The 14736-nt window shown below is 34.7% G+C and overlaps 4 protein-coding genes across 4 annotated transcripts; all 4 read left to right on the forward strand.

The window, feature by feature from the left end:
- Nucleotides 1-95: 95 nt before the first annotated feature.
- Nucleotides 96-2087, forward strand: LOC101205483 (probable polyol transporter 4). Its single transcript, XM_004134909.3, has 2 exons — nucleotides 96-464; nucleotides 550-2087. The coding sequence occupies exons 1-2, from the start codon at nucleotides 299-301 to the stop codon at nucleotides 1908-1910; spliced, it is 1527 nt and encodes a 508-aa protein (XP_004134957.1). The 5' UTR covers nucleotides 96-298; the 3' UTR covers nucleotides 1911-2087.
- A 156-nt stretch (nucleotides 2088-2243) lies between these two features.
- On the forward strand, nucleotides 2244-4367 carry LOC101208772 (bifunctional epoxide hydrolase 2). The gene is made up of 5 exons (XM_004134673.3): nucleotides 2244-2490; nucleotides 2580-2794; nucleotides 3285-3455; nucleotides 3539-3774; nucleotides 3866-4367. The coding sequence occupies exons 1-5, from the start codon at nucleotides 2418-2420 to the stop codon at nucleotides 4110-4112; spliced, it is 942 nt and encodes a 313-aa protein (XP_004134721.1). The 5' UTR covers nucleotides 2244-2417; the 3' UTR covers nucleotides 4113-4367.
- A 459-nt stretch (nucleotides 4368-4826) lies between these two features.
- On the forward strand, nucleotides 4827-7118 carry LOC101208531 (epoxide hydrolase B). Its single transcript, XM_004134672.3, has 5 exons — nucleotides 4827-5037; nucleotides 5154-5368; nucleotides 5627-5797; nucleotides 6353-6588; nucleotides 6691-7118. The coding sequence occupies exons 1-5, from the start codon at nucleotides 4968-4970 to the stop codon at nucleotides 6941-6943; spliced, it is 945 nt and encodes a 314-aa protein (XP_004134720.1). The 5' UTR covers nucleotides 4827-4967; the 3' UTR covers nucleotides 6944-7118.
- Nucleotides 7119-8130: 1012 nt separating this feature from the next.
- Nucleotides 8131-13732, forward strand: LOC101208292 (coatomer subunit delta). The gene is made up of 12 exons (XM_004134671.3): nucleotides 8131-8283; nucleotides 8898-8968; nucleotides 9574-9613; nucleotides 9838-10061; nucleotides 10502-10744; nucleotides 10862-11039; nucleotides 11252-11556; nucleotides 11922-12117; nucleotides 12207-12360; nucleotides 12710-12772; nucleotides 12866-12962; nucleotides 13391-13732. Exons 2-12 carry the CDS (start codon nucleotides 8966-8968, stop codon nucleotides 13478-13480), a joined length of 1593 nt encoding a protein of 530 aa, XP_004134719.1. The 5' UTR covers nucleotides 8131-8283; nucleotides 8898-8965; the 3' UTR covers nucleotides 13481-13732.
- Nucleotides 13733-14736: the final 1004 nt, after the last annotated feature.

Consider the following 14736-nt stretch of genomic DNA (forward strand, 5'->3'; position numbering starts at 1 on the left):
TCATCCACGTCGTCAACTTTCAAAACTTTGTATATCATAATAAATAAATAAAGCAACAAGCACCGTACAAAAGAGCAACGGTCAAGAGCGTTCAATGGCTAATTGCTTTTCTTCTCCTTATTGTGTTCATGGTAGAGTCAAATTTGCTAATTGTCATGAAATGGAAACAAAATCTACAATTTCAATAGGAATTAGAGGATGAAAATTGGTGTAAAAATTTAACATTTTTTTTTATTTTTAAGCAATTTTATTAATCAATCTGTTCCTGGTTTCTGCTTGGAATTGTAATTCCAAGGAGATGGGTATGGTGAAGTTCCAAGAACATGGGGACTCGGACAAAGAGGAACGTGTTTCATTGTCTCATCACAGAATTCCTAAAACCAATAATGATTTTAATGAAACGCGAAGATATGTTTTGACATGTGCAATCTTTGCTTCCCTTAATTCTGTGCTTTTAGGATATGGTATTTGCTCCGTTTTTCTTTATAAATATCCTTCTATATGATTTTCCTGTTCTGTTTTTGTTGAATTCTAATTTTTTATATGCAGATGTTGGAGTTATGAGTGGAGCAATAATCTTCATTCAAGAAGATCTCAAAATAACAGAGGTTCAAGAAGAAGTTTTAGTGGGAATTTTGAGCATAATTTCATTATTAGGAAGTTTAGCTGGTGGAAAAACATCAGATGCCGTTGGAAGAAAATGGACCATTGCTTTTGCCGCTATTGTTTTCCAAGCAGGGGCTGCCATTATGGCTTTTGCCCCTTCTTTCGGTTTTCTAGTTGTAGGTCGGCTCTTGGCTGGTATTGGTGTTGGTTTCGGTGTCATGATTGCGCCTGTATACATCGCTGAGATATCGCCCACAGCTGCTAGAGGATCTCTTACTTCTTTCCCGGAGATCTTTATAAACTTTGGAATCCTTCTTGGTTACATTTCAAACTATGCCTTTTCAGGACTTCCTGTTCATATAAGTTGGAGGGTTATGCTTGGTGTGGGAATAATCCCTTCAGTTTTGCTTGGTTTTGCACTTTCTATGATTCCTGAATCACCTCGGTGGCTAGTGATGCAAAATAGGATCGACGAAGCGAGAATTGTGTTGTCGAAAACAAATGAGCCTGGTGTCGATATAGAGGAGAGATTGATGGATATTAAGAAAGCTGCAGGGATTGCTAATAATGTGAATAAGTATGAATCTAAGGCTATTTGGCAAGATATAGTGCGGCCAACACCTTCGGTTAAGCGAATGCTAATAGCTGGTTGTGGGATTCAATGCTTTCAGCAGATAACAGGCATTGATGCAACTGTTTATTATAGTCCTACGATCTTTAAAGAAGCTGGGATTGAAAGTAACTCAAGACTTCTTGCAGCAACAGTTTGTGTTGGATTCACAAAAACTTTGTTCATTTTAGTAGCTATTTTTCTTATTGACAAAGTGGGAAGGAAGCCACTGCTCTATTTCAGCACAATTGGGATGACAGCCTGCTTGTTTTGTCTAAGTATCACTTTAGTTTTTTTGGCTCATGGAAAACTTGGGATTGTTTTGTCAATCTTAGCAGTATGTGGAAATGTAGCTTTCTTTTCAGTTGGGATTGGTCCAGTATGTTGGGTGTTATCATCTGAAATCTTCCCGTTGAGGCTTCGAGCACAGGCATCAGCAATCGGGGCAGTTGGAAGCCGAGTCAGTAGCGGTTTGATCACAATGTCATTTCTCTCGGTCTCCCACACAATCACAGTTGCAGGAACATTCTTTCTATTCTCATTGATTTCTATGGTGTCTGTTGTTTTCATTCACAAGTTTGTCCCTGAGACAAAAGGGAAGTCCTTGGAACAAATTGAAATGGTTTTCCAAGGAGATGAACAAGGAATCAGAATACTAGAAATGAGTGATACTGATCGATTAGTCCACAAATAACCTCCTTTTCCTTTCCAAACAAGTCATTCTTAGTTTGTATATTTACTCCAAATATAGGGAAGTTTTGTCAATATATTACTTCACGTATTTTGATAAGTAAAAATTAGAACTTTACTTTTACATGGGGCGGAGAAATTCAACCTCTACAATGTTGAACGTACAAATACCAATTAAAATTAAAACTTTGAAGTTTGTAAACTGATTCTATACGGTTACGTTGGGATTTTCTTTTCTTTTCTCGAGAACAGAAACAAACAAACATGCATGAAAATCCAAGAACCAAAAATGGTATTTTAACCTAAAATTTAAAGAGTTTTGGTTGTTAGCAAAAAAGAATAAACACATGGGAATCATGCAAACAGGGGTCTACTAAAAGCTTATCTGTGGATTGGACAAACACAAAAGAAACGAACTGTAGTGTACTGGAGTGGATTGTATTCAAAAGGGCTTGATTATTGACGCTTCATTTGAAAGAACTCTGACCTTTTGCGAATCAAGAAGCTCTGGATGGATAAATTTGAGCACAAATTCGTAGAAGTCAAAGGCGGATTGAAAATCCACGTAGCGGAGATCGGAACTGGTGATCAGTTTCTCCGCCGGATCGGAACTTGCTTTTTCTTTTACTATTGAAACATTTTCTCAATTTCTCCGATTGTTTGTTTGTTACAGGGTCGAATGTCGTGGTTTTTCTGCACGGTTTTCCGGAGATTTGGTACTCATGGCGCCATCAGATGATTGCTGTGGCTAACGCCGGATTCCGAGCAATTGGTCTCGATTACAGAGGATACGGACTCTCCGATCCTCCAGCCGACCCCTCCAAGGCTACTTACAGCGATCTCATCACCGACCTCCTTGAAGTTCTTGACTCTCTCGATATCTCCAAGGTACTAACCCTTCACTCAAATTCAAACCCATGTCCTGTAATTTTAATCCACTGTAGAAATTGGTTTGAATGTCAGATGGATGTTGTATCCAGATGACCCAAATTTACTTTCGCTGATGCCAAATGAACTGAATTCTAAAAAACGATGAAAACTGACATTTTACTCGCATCACAAAGCATTGGTCAACATTAGAATCTGCAAGCAAATTTGGGTCAGCTAGAGTGAATTTAGGTAATTTAAACAGAATATAACGTTGGTTGGTGCTTGTGAGATAAGCCAAAAGTTAGATTTCATTGCTTTTCAAAGTTTGAATCATTTGACACTAGTGTAAGTAAATTTTCCATAGGATAGTGATGATCTAGAAGGAAAATTATGGCCGTTGTACCATTTCAGGACACCGCTGCATGGTTTCATTGCATCCCATATGTTTTTCTGGGTTCTGGTGTGAAATAAGAATAGTCTAATAGTATCAGTGGGAAATTGGGAACAGGTGTTTCTTGTGGGGAAAGATTTTGGAGCAATGCCAGCTTATTACTTTGCTCTCAAACACCCAGAGAGGGCATTAGGAGTTGTGACATTGGGAGTGCCCTTCATGCCTCCTGCAAGACCTATCAACTTTATAGACCACCTCCCTGAAGGCTTCTACATATCAAGATGGCAGGTATTAAACTCAAGCATATGTACAAATCTTTATCACGATGGTTTGGTTGTTTTGAAGTTCATTTTGTATGATTTCTTATTTAGAAACCTGGGCGAGCCGAGGCCGATTTTAGTCGTTTTGATGCAAAAACAGTTGTTAGAAACGTCTACATACTTTTCTCTAGAAGTGAAATCCCAATAGCTCAAGAAAATCAGGAGATAATGGACTTGGTGGATTCATCTACTCCTCTGCCTCCTTGGTTTACTGAGGAAGATCTTGCAGCTTATGGAGAGCTCTATGAGAAGTCTGGATTTCAAACTGCATTAAAAGTTCCTTACAGGTAATGTAATATCTTTTATCTTTCTGTTAATGAATGTAATGTAAAATCTATTATCTCTCATTAAACTTGGATGGATGAATTTACATGATAGGTCACTGGGTGAAGATTGGGGAGTGAAAGATCCAAAAGTGGAAATTCCAGCTCTTCTTGTAATGGGTGAAAAAGATTATGTTCTCAAATTTCCAGGAATAGAGGAGTATGTAAGAAGTGAAATGGTGAAGTATTATGTTCCAAAATTGGAGGTCATCTTTCTACCAGAAGGATCTCACTTTGTTCAAGAGCAATCCCCTGAAGAAATTAATCAGTTGCTACTGAATTTTCTTGCCAAGCATACATGATTAGAATATCCCAACACAGAGGTTAAATCTAAATAAAGCCTTGTACTATTATGTACTTCTGTTGGTTTTCCAATATGTGTGGTTGTACTTCGTCTTGTCTTTGTGAGGGAATCGCGCTTACTTTTAAATTAACAATAACTATTTGTGAGACTGTGCTAAATTTGAAGTAAAGAAATAGCAAATTATTAGTATCTCATCGTCATTTCAATACAATTGTTGTAAGAAAAAGTCGTGTAGTTACGATCTTTTATTCTATGTCATAAGTTTATTTGTGAGATTTTTTTTCTTTCAAATGCTTCTAATGTCTTTCATTATTATTTTTTCTAGTAAAATTATGTGTTCTTTCATTACTAAAATATGATAATTTATGATAGAAAACTAACCATTTAATTAAAAATATATATCTAACAAAATTAATTTCGTTTAATTTTCTCCTAAAAGAATAAACAATAAATAATTATACGTATAGAAATTAAATCAACTACTACGGACTCGTATTTTCATTATATTAGTTAGGAAAAAACTTGAATTTAGTTGCACATCTTTTGTGTAGTTCGGTTAGCATCCAATAAAAATGTGTCAGATTATTTTATTTTACTTTTGTAGTAAAATATACAGCAACATGTGATTAGTGTTCACGACGTTTTTGAAGAGCTAAAATCGTCATTTTCTAAAATCAAATTATTTATTTTGGTTTTTGCGGAGACCACGAAAGTCACCCGCCCTCAAATAACGACTTTTATTTATTGTTATTTTGCTTTAGAAACAGCAAGCAGAAGTTGGTTGGAAATTTGAAGCAGAGCAGAGTCCGAAATCTCTTCATCTTTCACTCACTCATTTCCCTTACTTCTCAAGATGGATCGAATTCACCATAATTTCATCGAGGTTGGAGCCCTGAAGCTCCATGTAGCCGAGATCGGAACTGGTAATCACTCTTCTCATCCTCAATTTCTTCACCGGAACTTGTTTTCCTTACAAAAACAACCTATTCTCTCTCTCCCCCTCTACTTCTCCTTCTCCTTTTTCCCATTTTTCTTTCAGGTTCCAATGTCGTCGTCTTCCTGCACGGATTTCCGGAGATATGGTACTCATGGCGGTACCAGATGATCGCTCTTGCTGACGCCGGATTCCGAGTACTCGCTCCCGATTACAGAGGATATGGACTCTCCGATTCCCCCGCCGAGCCGTCCAAAGCTTCATTCAGCGACCTCATCAGCGATCTCCTTGGGATTCTTGACGCTCTCAATATCCCCAAGGTACTACCTTTGATTTGGTTGTAATCATATTGAAGTCAATAGAGTTCCACTTAAGATTGCGTTACATTGACTGCAAGGTGTTTGATAAAATGAACTGATGGATGAGTTGATTAAATGGGGGAGAATTTAAAAGTAAAACATACCGATGTTCATTGTATCAAACCAGGGATATTAGCGATTTAAAGTCAAAGTCATTCCAATATAGCTAGTGGCAATGATAAAGCTAACTAAGGAATCTTCTAACAATACTTTGTATAGGTGTTTGTTGTTGCGAAAGATTTTGGAGCATGGCCAGCTTATTACTTTGCTTTGAAACATCCTGAAAGGGCATTGGGAATTGTCACATTGGGAGTGCCATTCCTTCCTCCTGAATCTTTGAAGCATTCCCAAAGCAACATCCCTGAAGGCGTGTATACTTTAAGATGGCGGGTATGCAAATGCTCTATCATACATTGCCTTACACTCTTCCCTTTCAAAAGAAAACTGAATGGAAATATTACAATCCCGTGTTGTTTCAATGCTCTGTCTTGACATGTATATAACAATTGATGAAAGAAATATTTATTTTGAAGTTGTTTTTGTTGGAGAGTTGATATAATATCAAATCTACCCTAGTCTATCGGTTTAGACTTTTGTGTCAACAGGTGATTTAACATGGCATATCATAGCGGAACGTCCAATTATGTCTCATCTATTCCTCAACTAATATTGATTTTTACTATTAAGCCTACGAACAAGCTTTTATGTGTGAATGATTTAATAGTTTTTACTTTTTCTTTTTTATCAAATGGACCTTTCCTCTATTGGTATTGATTCTGGATAGAGATTTCTGTCTCATAGCTAATAAGTAAATACATGGTTCTTCTACGAATAAATGAATCTCCTATAATGTTAGGTTGTTCGAGTTTTGTAACTTTTTTGTGTCTGTTTGTTCTGTTTTCACCCCTTTATTAACTTGTTGCTTCAACTTTCACTCTAATCAAGGAACCAGGGCGAGCTGAGGCAGATTTCGGTCGCTTTGATGCGAAAACTGTTGTCAGGAATGTTTATATCCTCTTCTCCAAAAGTGAAATACCAACAGCTCAAGAAAATCAAGAAGTAATGGACTTAGTAGAGCCATCCACCCCTCTTCCACCTTGGTTCACCGAAGAAGATCTAGCAACTTACGGAACTCTCTATGAGAAATCTGGATTTGATACTGCATTGAAAGTTCCTTATAGGTATGTCATTTGAGTTTTGAAATGAGCACATCTTGTTTTACTACGTACTTGGATAATTCTATTACGTTTGATATATGCTGGATTGATGCACATTCATGATAGGTCATTCAATGAAGATTGGGGAATAAAAGATCCAAAAGTTGAAATTCCAGCACTGTTTATAATGGGTGAAAAGGACTATGTTTTCAAATTCCCTGAAATTGAGGAATACGTAAGAAGCGAAAGAGTTAAAGATTTTGTTCCAAATTTAGAGATCGTCTACTTACCAGAAGGATCTCATTTTGTTCAGGAGCAATCTCCCGAAGAAGTTAATCACCTACTACTTACTTTCCTTGCCAAGCATATTCGACAATGAACTCATAATTAGTCAAAACTAGCATGACTACGAAGGAATCTCTCTACTTTTATTGTACTTAAAAAAAAAATCTGAATAAATAAAACTGTGACTAGTTTCTGATCCTCATGACTCTTTGAGTGTGCTGTTGTTCTTAAATTCAATCAGTGGCTACATAGTTAAGTTTACCAAATAACATCAACAATGTGCTTTTGCAATGTGTCAACTACACCATCTAAATGTTGAGTTGTGAGATAAATACATTCATAATGTTTAATTATATTTAGTGTAGTATTAACCTAGTAATTTTAAGCCTTTGCTATTTATTTTTTAAACTCAAATTAAAAGTTTTGATCATTCAACGTGAACGTTTATGTCTATTTGGTCTTGAACTTTAAAAAAATTTCAAATATATCCTTAACTTTTAATATGTATTTAAACTTAAATTTTGTTATTGAAATATAATTTAAACATATATAGAATTTAATATTTAAAAACATCCATACCTAGATTACAACCAACAAATAAACAAAATTTGAAATTGGTTAATCTTAAAGCATATTTTATAGCTAACTTTTCTAAAAGCATAATAATTAATATGATTAAGCTTAATAATATAGAATATGATTAGTCAATCATTGATCAAATGTGTTACAGTATTGTAGAGTAGTGAATGTTGTAGTAGACTTATCTATCACAACAATACTTCGATAAGTAGATCTACGCCAAAATTATCAATCAATAAAGAGACAAATTAATTTATCAAATAATCATGGTTTGGTTATTTAATATAATTTATTCACTTCGTCAACGAGCCTCGCAAATAAATACGTACTCCCTATGTTTGAGGTTGGATATTTAAATATGAAACAATAATTATAATAAAATAATCTTAAAAGTCTTTTTTTATATATATATATAGAACATTGTTTTTCTTAAATAGTACTATAGTAGCACTTTTTTTTCACAATATTGTACATTTTCTTAAATTATTTGTAGACATTTTCTAACTTATCATGTTCGTCTACTTATTTATTGTTTCTAGAAAAACATAAATTAGAAACTATAATGTAAATATACATTTCATAAAAGATTTTTTTTTTTTTTGTTATCTATTTTTAAAATGATAATTAAAAATGTTGGTAAGAACCTGTTGTAATGTTTTGCCTTAAAAATAAAAAAAGCAATCGATCGAGTCAATCAATTGGAAGTTAAATACTTGACATTTCGAAACTTAACGTCGAAGTGTAATGTTTCATTTGGAGGGTAAATAGATCAGTCTCTCCTTCCCTCAGCCACAGCTCTCCGATTCAGATCTCTACCTCGTCGCTCAATTAACTCATCAATTCCACAAATTCCTGGTTTGAATCACTCTCTCTCTCTCTCTCTCTATCTGCTGTTTGTTTATCTCCCTACCAATCTTGCAATTTTGTACTGCTTTGTTTCTTTTCTTTTTTAATTTTGTGAGATGGATTTGGATTCTGCATGCAATTTCCGTTGTTTCGTTGCCGATATGATCTGTACATTATAATGCTTGCAAATTTGGATTTTCTGTAATTTGTGAATTTTTGACAGTGTCTGGATTGCCTACATGACTTTGATTGTTGATTTATAATTGATGTAGTTTGTGGGAATTAATAACGGGAGTTTCTGCTTCGGATCCCTTACTTTTCTTCTTCGTCCTTTCCCCTCCCCGCGAATGTCGGCCTGATCTCAAAGACCTTCCGTGGTCTAAGGTCTTTCGTAGTAATGTAGTTTTAAGTGAAGTTTGATTTATAGCATGGCTATACATAAATAATTAGGGCAAAGAATGTAGAAAAGAAACTTTGTGTATGCATTTTATTTCAAGGTGATTGATGTTGATAGTTTCATATTTCACGCACTTTAATTGATATTTCATATTCAAACATTCTTTATCAAGCTCTTGAGGTTTTATTTTTCTTTTTTTTCCTTACAAGTATTATTTCATTCCTAGGTGCGGAAGACAAAATCTCTCCTATCTGAAGTTACTGATTGTTGGTTTGCATTCTCATACAGTTAAAAATGGTAAAGGAATTTATGTTATTGAACCATTTATTGTCTCTTTTTGTCCGCGTTCTTTTGTAAATTTATTGAAATTATCAACAATATTTTATTTTATTTTATTTTTTAATTGCCTCCCCATTAATTAATTTATTAGTGCTTTCTTGTTATAACGAGTTGAAGTTTATGAACGTTGAGGGGTGAATTCAGCAATGCTATTATATGAAATTTTGTATGGATACAATGTTATATACTATCAGAATTATTCATTACTGTAAATAATCAAGATGCTGGATACTTCCTAACTTTGACTGTGTCATTCAGAAACTCTTGTGAAAGCGTTTGAGATTAATGGATCGGGCTACATATATATTTTGTTTGGTGTCACTGAAATATCATGCACACTTTAGTTTACTTTAGAATTGTGATGGGAATTAGCTTGAGCATCTTGCTCGTGAAGATTATTAGTGATTTCTCTTTTTTTTAAGCTGGATTTTATCGTGTATTTGATTGCATATTGTTTCTTGTTCTTGCTCTTTCTCTCTCCCGGTGGCATACTTTTGACTCTGGGTTTCATGAATTTATCTTTTCCCCCCTTTATTTTGACAAATGTTATATATGTTGCATAGGTTGTTCTTGCTGCATCCATTGTTAGCAAGTCTGGGAAAGGTGAGATACTTCCTTTACCCATTCTTCAACAATACTCTTTATTTTTATTTTTATTTTTCATAATGATGGTTTTCATAGTTAGCTTCTTACACTTTATACTCGTTAGCCCCTCTCACATGGGCACAAACACACACCTTTTCTCCCTTAAAATTTTATTTTCAAGTCTTTGATAAATTTTAGCTACTATTTACAAGGCTGCCCTTTTGGATGCATTCTTTTTGCAGTTCTTATTTCCAGACAGTTTGTTGATATGTCTAGAATCAGAATTGAGGGCCTTCTTGCTGCTTTCCCAAAGTTGGTTGGAACTGGAAAACAACATACATATGTGGAGACAGAAAATGTTCGCTATGTTTACCATCCAATAGAAGCTCTGTACTTGCTTCTTGTTACAAATAAACAGAGCAACATCCTTGAAGATTTGGACACCTTAAGGCTCCTTTCTAAGCTTGTATCCTTTTTTGAGCTGGCCTATGCTTATTTTTATTGTTGTTAATGTTGATCTTGTGTTGAATTTGGGTATGTTGGCTCGTGATCTTTCATGGGGACTAGCAAAGTTTGCATACGTTAGAACAAAGCAAACGCTTATTGACGATGTATTGTATAATGAAGAGATGAACTCTAGACTGCAAAGGAAAATAAAATGTTATATAGTTCATCTTATATGAAACAAAATCAAGTCTTTTCTGGTAAGATCATATGTTTTTCTTTTAAGAATAAGAATATTTTTTCAGGTCTGCTAATAGGGGTACCCTCCATCATGTGTATGTGTATACTCTCTTAGGTGTGTATGTGTGGGATTTTTGTTTGCATGGTAAGATGGTGCTTTACAAATGTTTGTGTTAAACGCTCTGAGAATGGAGTTATGTTGGAGTCCTTAAGTGATTCTAGGTGCCTGAATATTCACTCTCTATGGATGAAGAGGGAATCTGCAAGACAGCTTTTGATTTGATTTTTGCTTTCGATGAAGTTATTTCTCTTGGGCACAAGGAAAACGTGACTGTTGCCCAGGTTAAGCAGTACTGTGAGATGGAGAGCCACGAAGAGAAGTTGCACAAGTTGGTACTGCAGAGCAAGATCAATGAAACTAAGGATGTCATGAAGCGGAAAGCAAGTGAGATTGACAAAAGCAAGGTCTTCTTTACGTGCCCTTCATCATTTTTTTTCCGCAACTAATTTTTTTTTTTGAAAACAACAATTTGTTTTCTCAAAAATAACATAAAATTTGATCATTTGTCATATGTATTGCAGATTGAAAAGAATAGGGGTGACAAAGGAGGCTTTATGTCTTTACAGTCTATGGGATCAGGAAAGATTGATAATGGCCTCAGTGACATGGGCATATCATCAGGTGGTGGAGGTGGTTTTGGTAGCAGTTCTGGTTTTGGATTGGGTGCAGATGTTGAGTCCTTTTCTAGCAAGCCTAAAGGTTGCTCTTTGTTTAAATGCACATTTTATGAATGTTATCTATGATGAGTTGTTGGTTTGTTACACATATTTGTAAGCAGTCACTTGTCCTTGCATCAACGTCATATACGCTACCAACGTTCTCTCAGTAATTTGTCATATATTTTATGGCCAATGAATATTGTCACGTATTAAGTGGACGCTTACCGTTCTACCTTTTATGTTTGTTATTAGGCCGTCCACCTTCATCTGCTACTGCTCCCCCCAAAGGCCTTGGCATGCAGCTTGGTAAATCCCAAAGGACAAATCAATTCTTGGAATCTTTGAAGGCAGAAGGTGAAGTAATAGTTGAAGATGTACAGCCAAGTGTTGGTCCGTCTAAATCAGCTGTCCCACCCCCAACTGATCCTGTTACTCTATCTGTTGAGGAGAAACTCAATGTGTCCCTGAAACGAGATGGTGGAGTTAGTAACTTTGACCTTCAGGGAACATTGTCCCTTCAAATTCTCAACCAAGAAGATTCCCACATTCAAGTTCAGGTACTTTGGTTCACTTTACATCAAGGATGCTGTATAATAAACACTACAACTTCTCTAGGTGATTGGTATCCCCAACACATATCCTACAATTTCCACTGTTTGACTACTTATATTAATTGATTTCTTGCACACCTTATAAACTTTCCTTCAAATGTGTATGAAGCTAAAAGATTTTCATCGTTGGATTGTTCACAAATTTGGCACTTGGGACAATTTTGATTTTAAGGTTGTTCCTATAGGATTTTGAACCATCTCTCGGGCACTGCCTTTTGTCTCATCTTTTTCTTGTAGTGTTATTTTGATTTGATTTACATTGCTGATCTTGTTATTTGTTTCACGATCTTGATTCGTTACCTTGTTTTCAGATTGAGACTGGTGGAAACCCTGGCATCCTTTTCAAAACTCATCCTAACATGAACAAAGAGTTATTTTCCAATGAAAACATTCTAGGCCTGAAGGATCCCAACAGGCCATTTCCTACGGGTCAAGGCAGTGATGCTGGAGTTGGTCTCTTGAAGTGGAGAATGCAAAGCAATGATGAATCAATGGTACCATTAACAAGTGAGTCTGAATCTTTTTCATACAGTTTTCTATTATATATATTTTTAAAAAGTTATACTATACTTATGATGAGGCTTCCGTTGTTGCAGTCAACTGCTGGCCCTCTGTTTCTGGAAATGAAACCTATGTTAGCATTGAATATGAAGCTTCATCAATGTTTGACCTGCGGAATGTCGTCGTCTCAGTGCCTCTTCCCGCTCTTCGTGAGGCACCCAGTGTAAGGCAGATTGATGGAGAGTGGAGGTATAGATTGATCTCTAGTCTCTTAATTTTCACCTGATTTATATTCTTTCGTTACATCAATTCTTTGATCGAAATGGGACTGTCCTTGTTGAACTATGAAATACGTTTTACTAAAGTAATAAAGTAACTTTTTAAAGCTCGCTTGTGTTCATTAAAATGGGACATGGAAAAAAGAAACAATTTCGTAAAATTTTATTTAACAAGTCTCAATGTTGAGAACCTTCTGAAAGGCAAAACTTGTAACGATTTTTTGAATATATCAATTACATGACCCTAATGAAGCGGATCCAAACAGATATCCTTTTGAATTCAAAGACCCATTTAACACCTGTTTTTCCTCAACCTGCAGGTTCGATTCCAGAAATTCTGTCTTGGAATGGTCTATAGTTCTCATTGATAACTCAAACCGCAGGTATGTTGTGTTTGGATTCTCTCTTCGCTAGACGTTGTTACCCTATTATAATTGCATGCTTGTGTTTATTAATCTGCTCCATCATCTTGACAGTGGATCCATGGAGTTTGTTGTTCCTCCAGCCGATTCATCAGTATTTTTCCCCATTTCTGTTCGGTTTTCAGCAGCTAGCACATTTAGCGACCTGAAGGTTTTTTCTTGTTCTGTCCTCTACTTGAAATCGGATATTAATTACAAACCTCTCAATAACCGTTATATCCTGTCCTTGTGTGTGGAATAATCTCATTAATAATTGCACTGACACCTAGATTTTAAGTGGTAATCACAACTAAATTGACAGTTGCATTAGAGTGGAAATAACAGTGAATTTGAGAGTTCCCGTAAGAACTAGTGTCGATGGAACTGGATGTGATTTAATTAGAACAGAAAGTTTATTAGACTAACCAAACACTTCTACGATCTAGAAACCCGTCGAACTAAACTGACTTCTTCTCTCATTCACTCGCATCATTTTATTCTGTAGAGAGAAAATGAGATTTTAACTACGCTTATTCTCATTCTTGATTCGATATTTCCAGCATTTACTAAAGCATTGGTTTGTAAACTCCCTTGTTTCAGGTTGTCAACATTTTGCCTCTTAGGGGCGGGGCTCCTCCCAAATATGTTCAGAGGACACAGTTGATTGCGGAAAATTACCAAGTTGTTTGATTGATGAGGTCTTCTTTATTGAATTTTTCCTTACATTTTGCACTGATAATTTTTTTAGTGATTTGGCCTGATAAATTACTAGTTCGAAACAACTAAGGACTAAAATAATCCATTTCAAGCCATGGTTACAAGTCTTGGTCTAACAAACGATAAAATTTGTTAAAGAAATTAATTTTTTTGGTACATATTTACCCAAATTTGTGGGTAAATCATCATATTCCGAATTTAGTGAAATTGTATCGTTTGTGTTAATATTTCGTGGTCTTTTATTATACTTGAAAAGACCCAACAGAAACAAGAAAAAAAAAGAAAACCTAAATACGTCAAAGACATGCATGGTGAAGAAACTAATATATAAAATCATTTGATTTTGTTTCAATGTCTTCTTCCACGTGAATTCATAATCTTCGTAATTATATTAAAATTACAAGTTGATTTTCAAAATTAAAAGATTGTATAAATCACTTTCCAAAAAATATCACGTGAATGAACCACTTAGGATATATAGAAGGAATAAAGGACGACCATAGATTTCTCGGTTGAAAAGTTTGTGATGGGTTGAATAAGTCACATCGATTATAGTGACAACATCATATTATTTTCAGATAATCGAATATACGTACACTTGTTTTAACAATTTGGAAGGCAATTCATGCAAATTGGGCAGATTTGGTATTTTCCATTTGATTCTCGTCGGGTAATTATTTGATTTTCGGCTTTTTTTTATTTATAAAATTAAATTCCATAAACAGCACTTTCATGTGAAGCTAAATTTTGAAAAATAAAAAAATTAGTTTTTATTTTTGGAAATTCATAATCTGAAACCAATGAATATGAATTGTAAGAAAATAAAGACAATTTTAAAAACAAAATAGTTATTGAGCATGTGTTGATTTTTTGTTTTAAGTTTGTAAAAACTAAATCAATAAACACTCATCGTTATATACTTTCTAATTTCTACATGTTTTTACAGAAACAAGCCAACTTTTTAAAACTAACAAACTAGTTTTTTAAATAAAGAAATTGGATGAAAATTCAACTGTTTAAGCTAATACATTTGAACGAAATAATCAGAAATTGATGATTTTAAAACATAAAATCTAAAAATTAAATAATTACTGAACGAAGTCTACACGTTTTAACTATACATTAAAAATAATTACAACTTTTTACCATTTATGCCAAAACAATTAAAAACTGATAAACCAAAATTAGAAAACTCATTTTTAGAAAACAGAAAAAAAAAAGTTTAAAAA

Source organism: Cucumis sativus, chromosome 6 (assembly GCF_000004075.3).
Source record: "Cucumis sativus cultivar 9930 chromosome 6, Cucumber_9930_V3, whole genome shotgun sequence".
Lineage (NCBI taxonomy): Eukaryota > Viridiplantae > Streptophyta > Magnoliopsida > Cucurbitales > Cucurbitaceae > Cucumis > Cucumis sativus.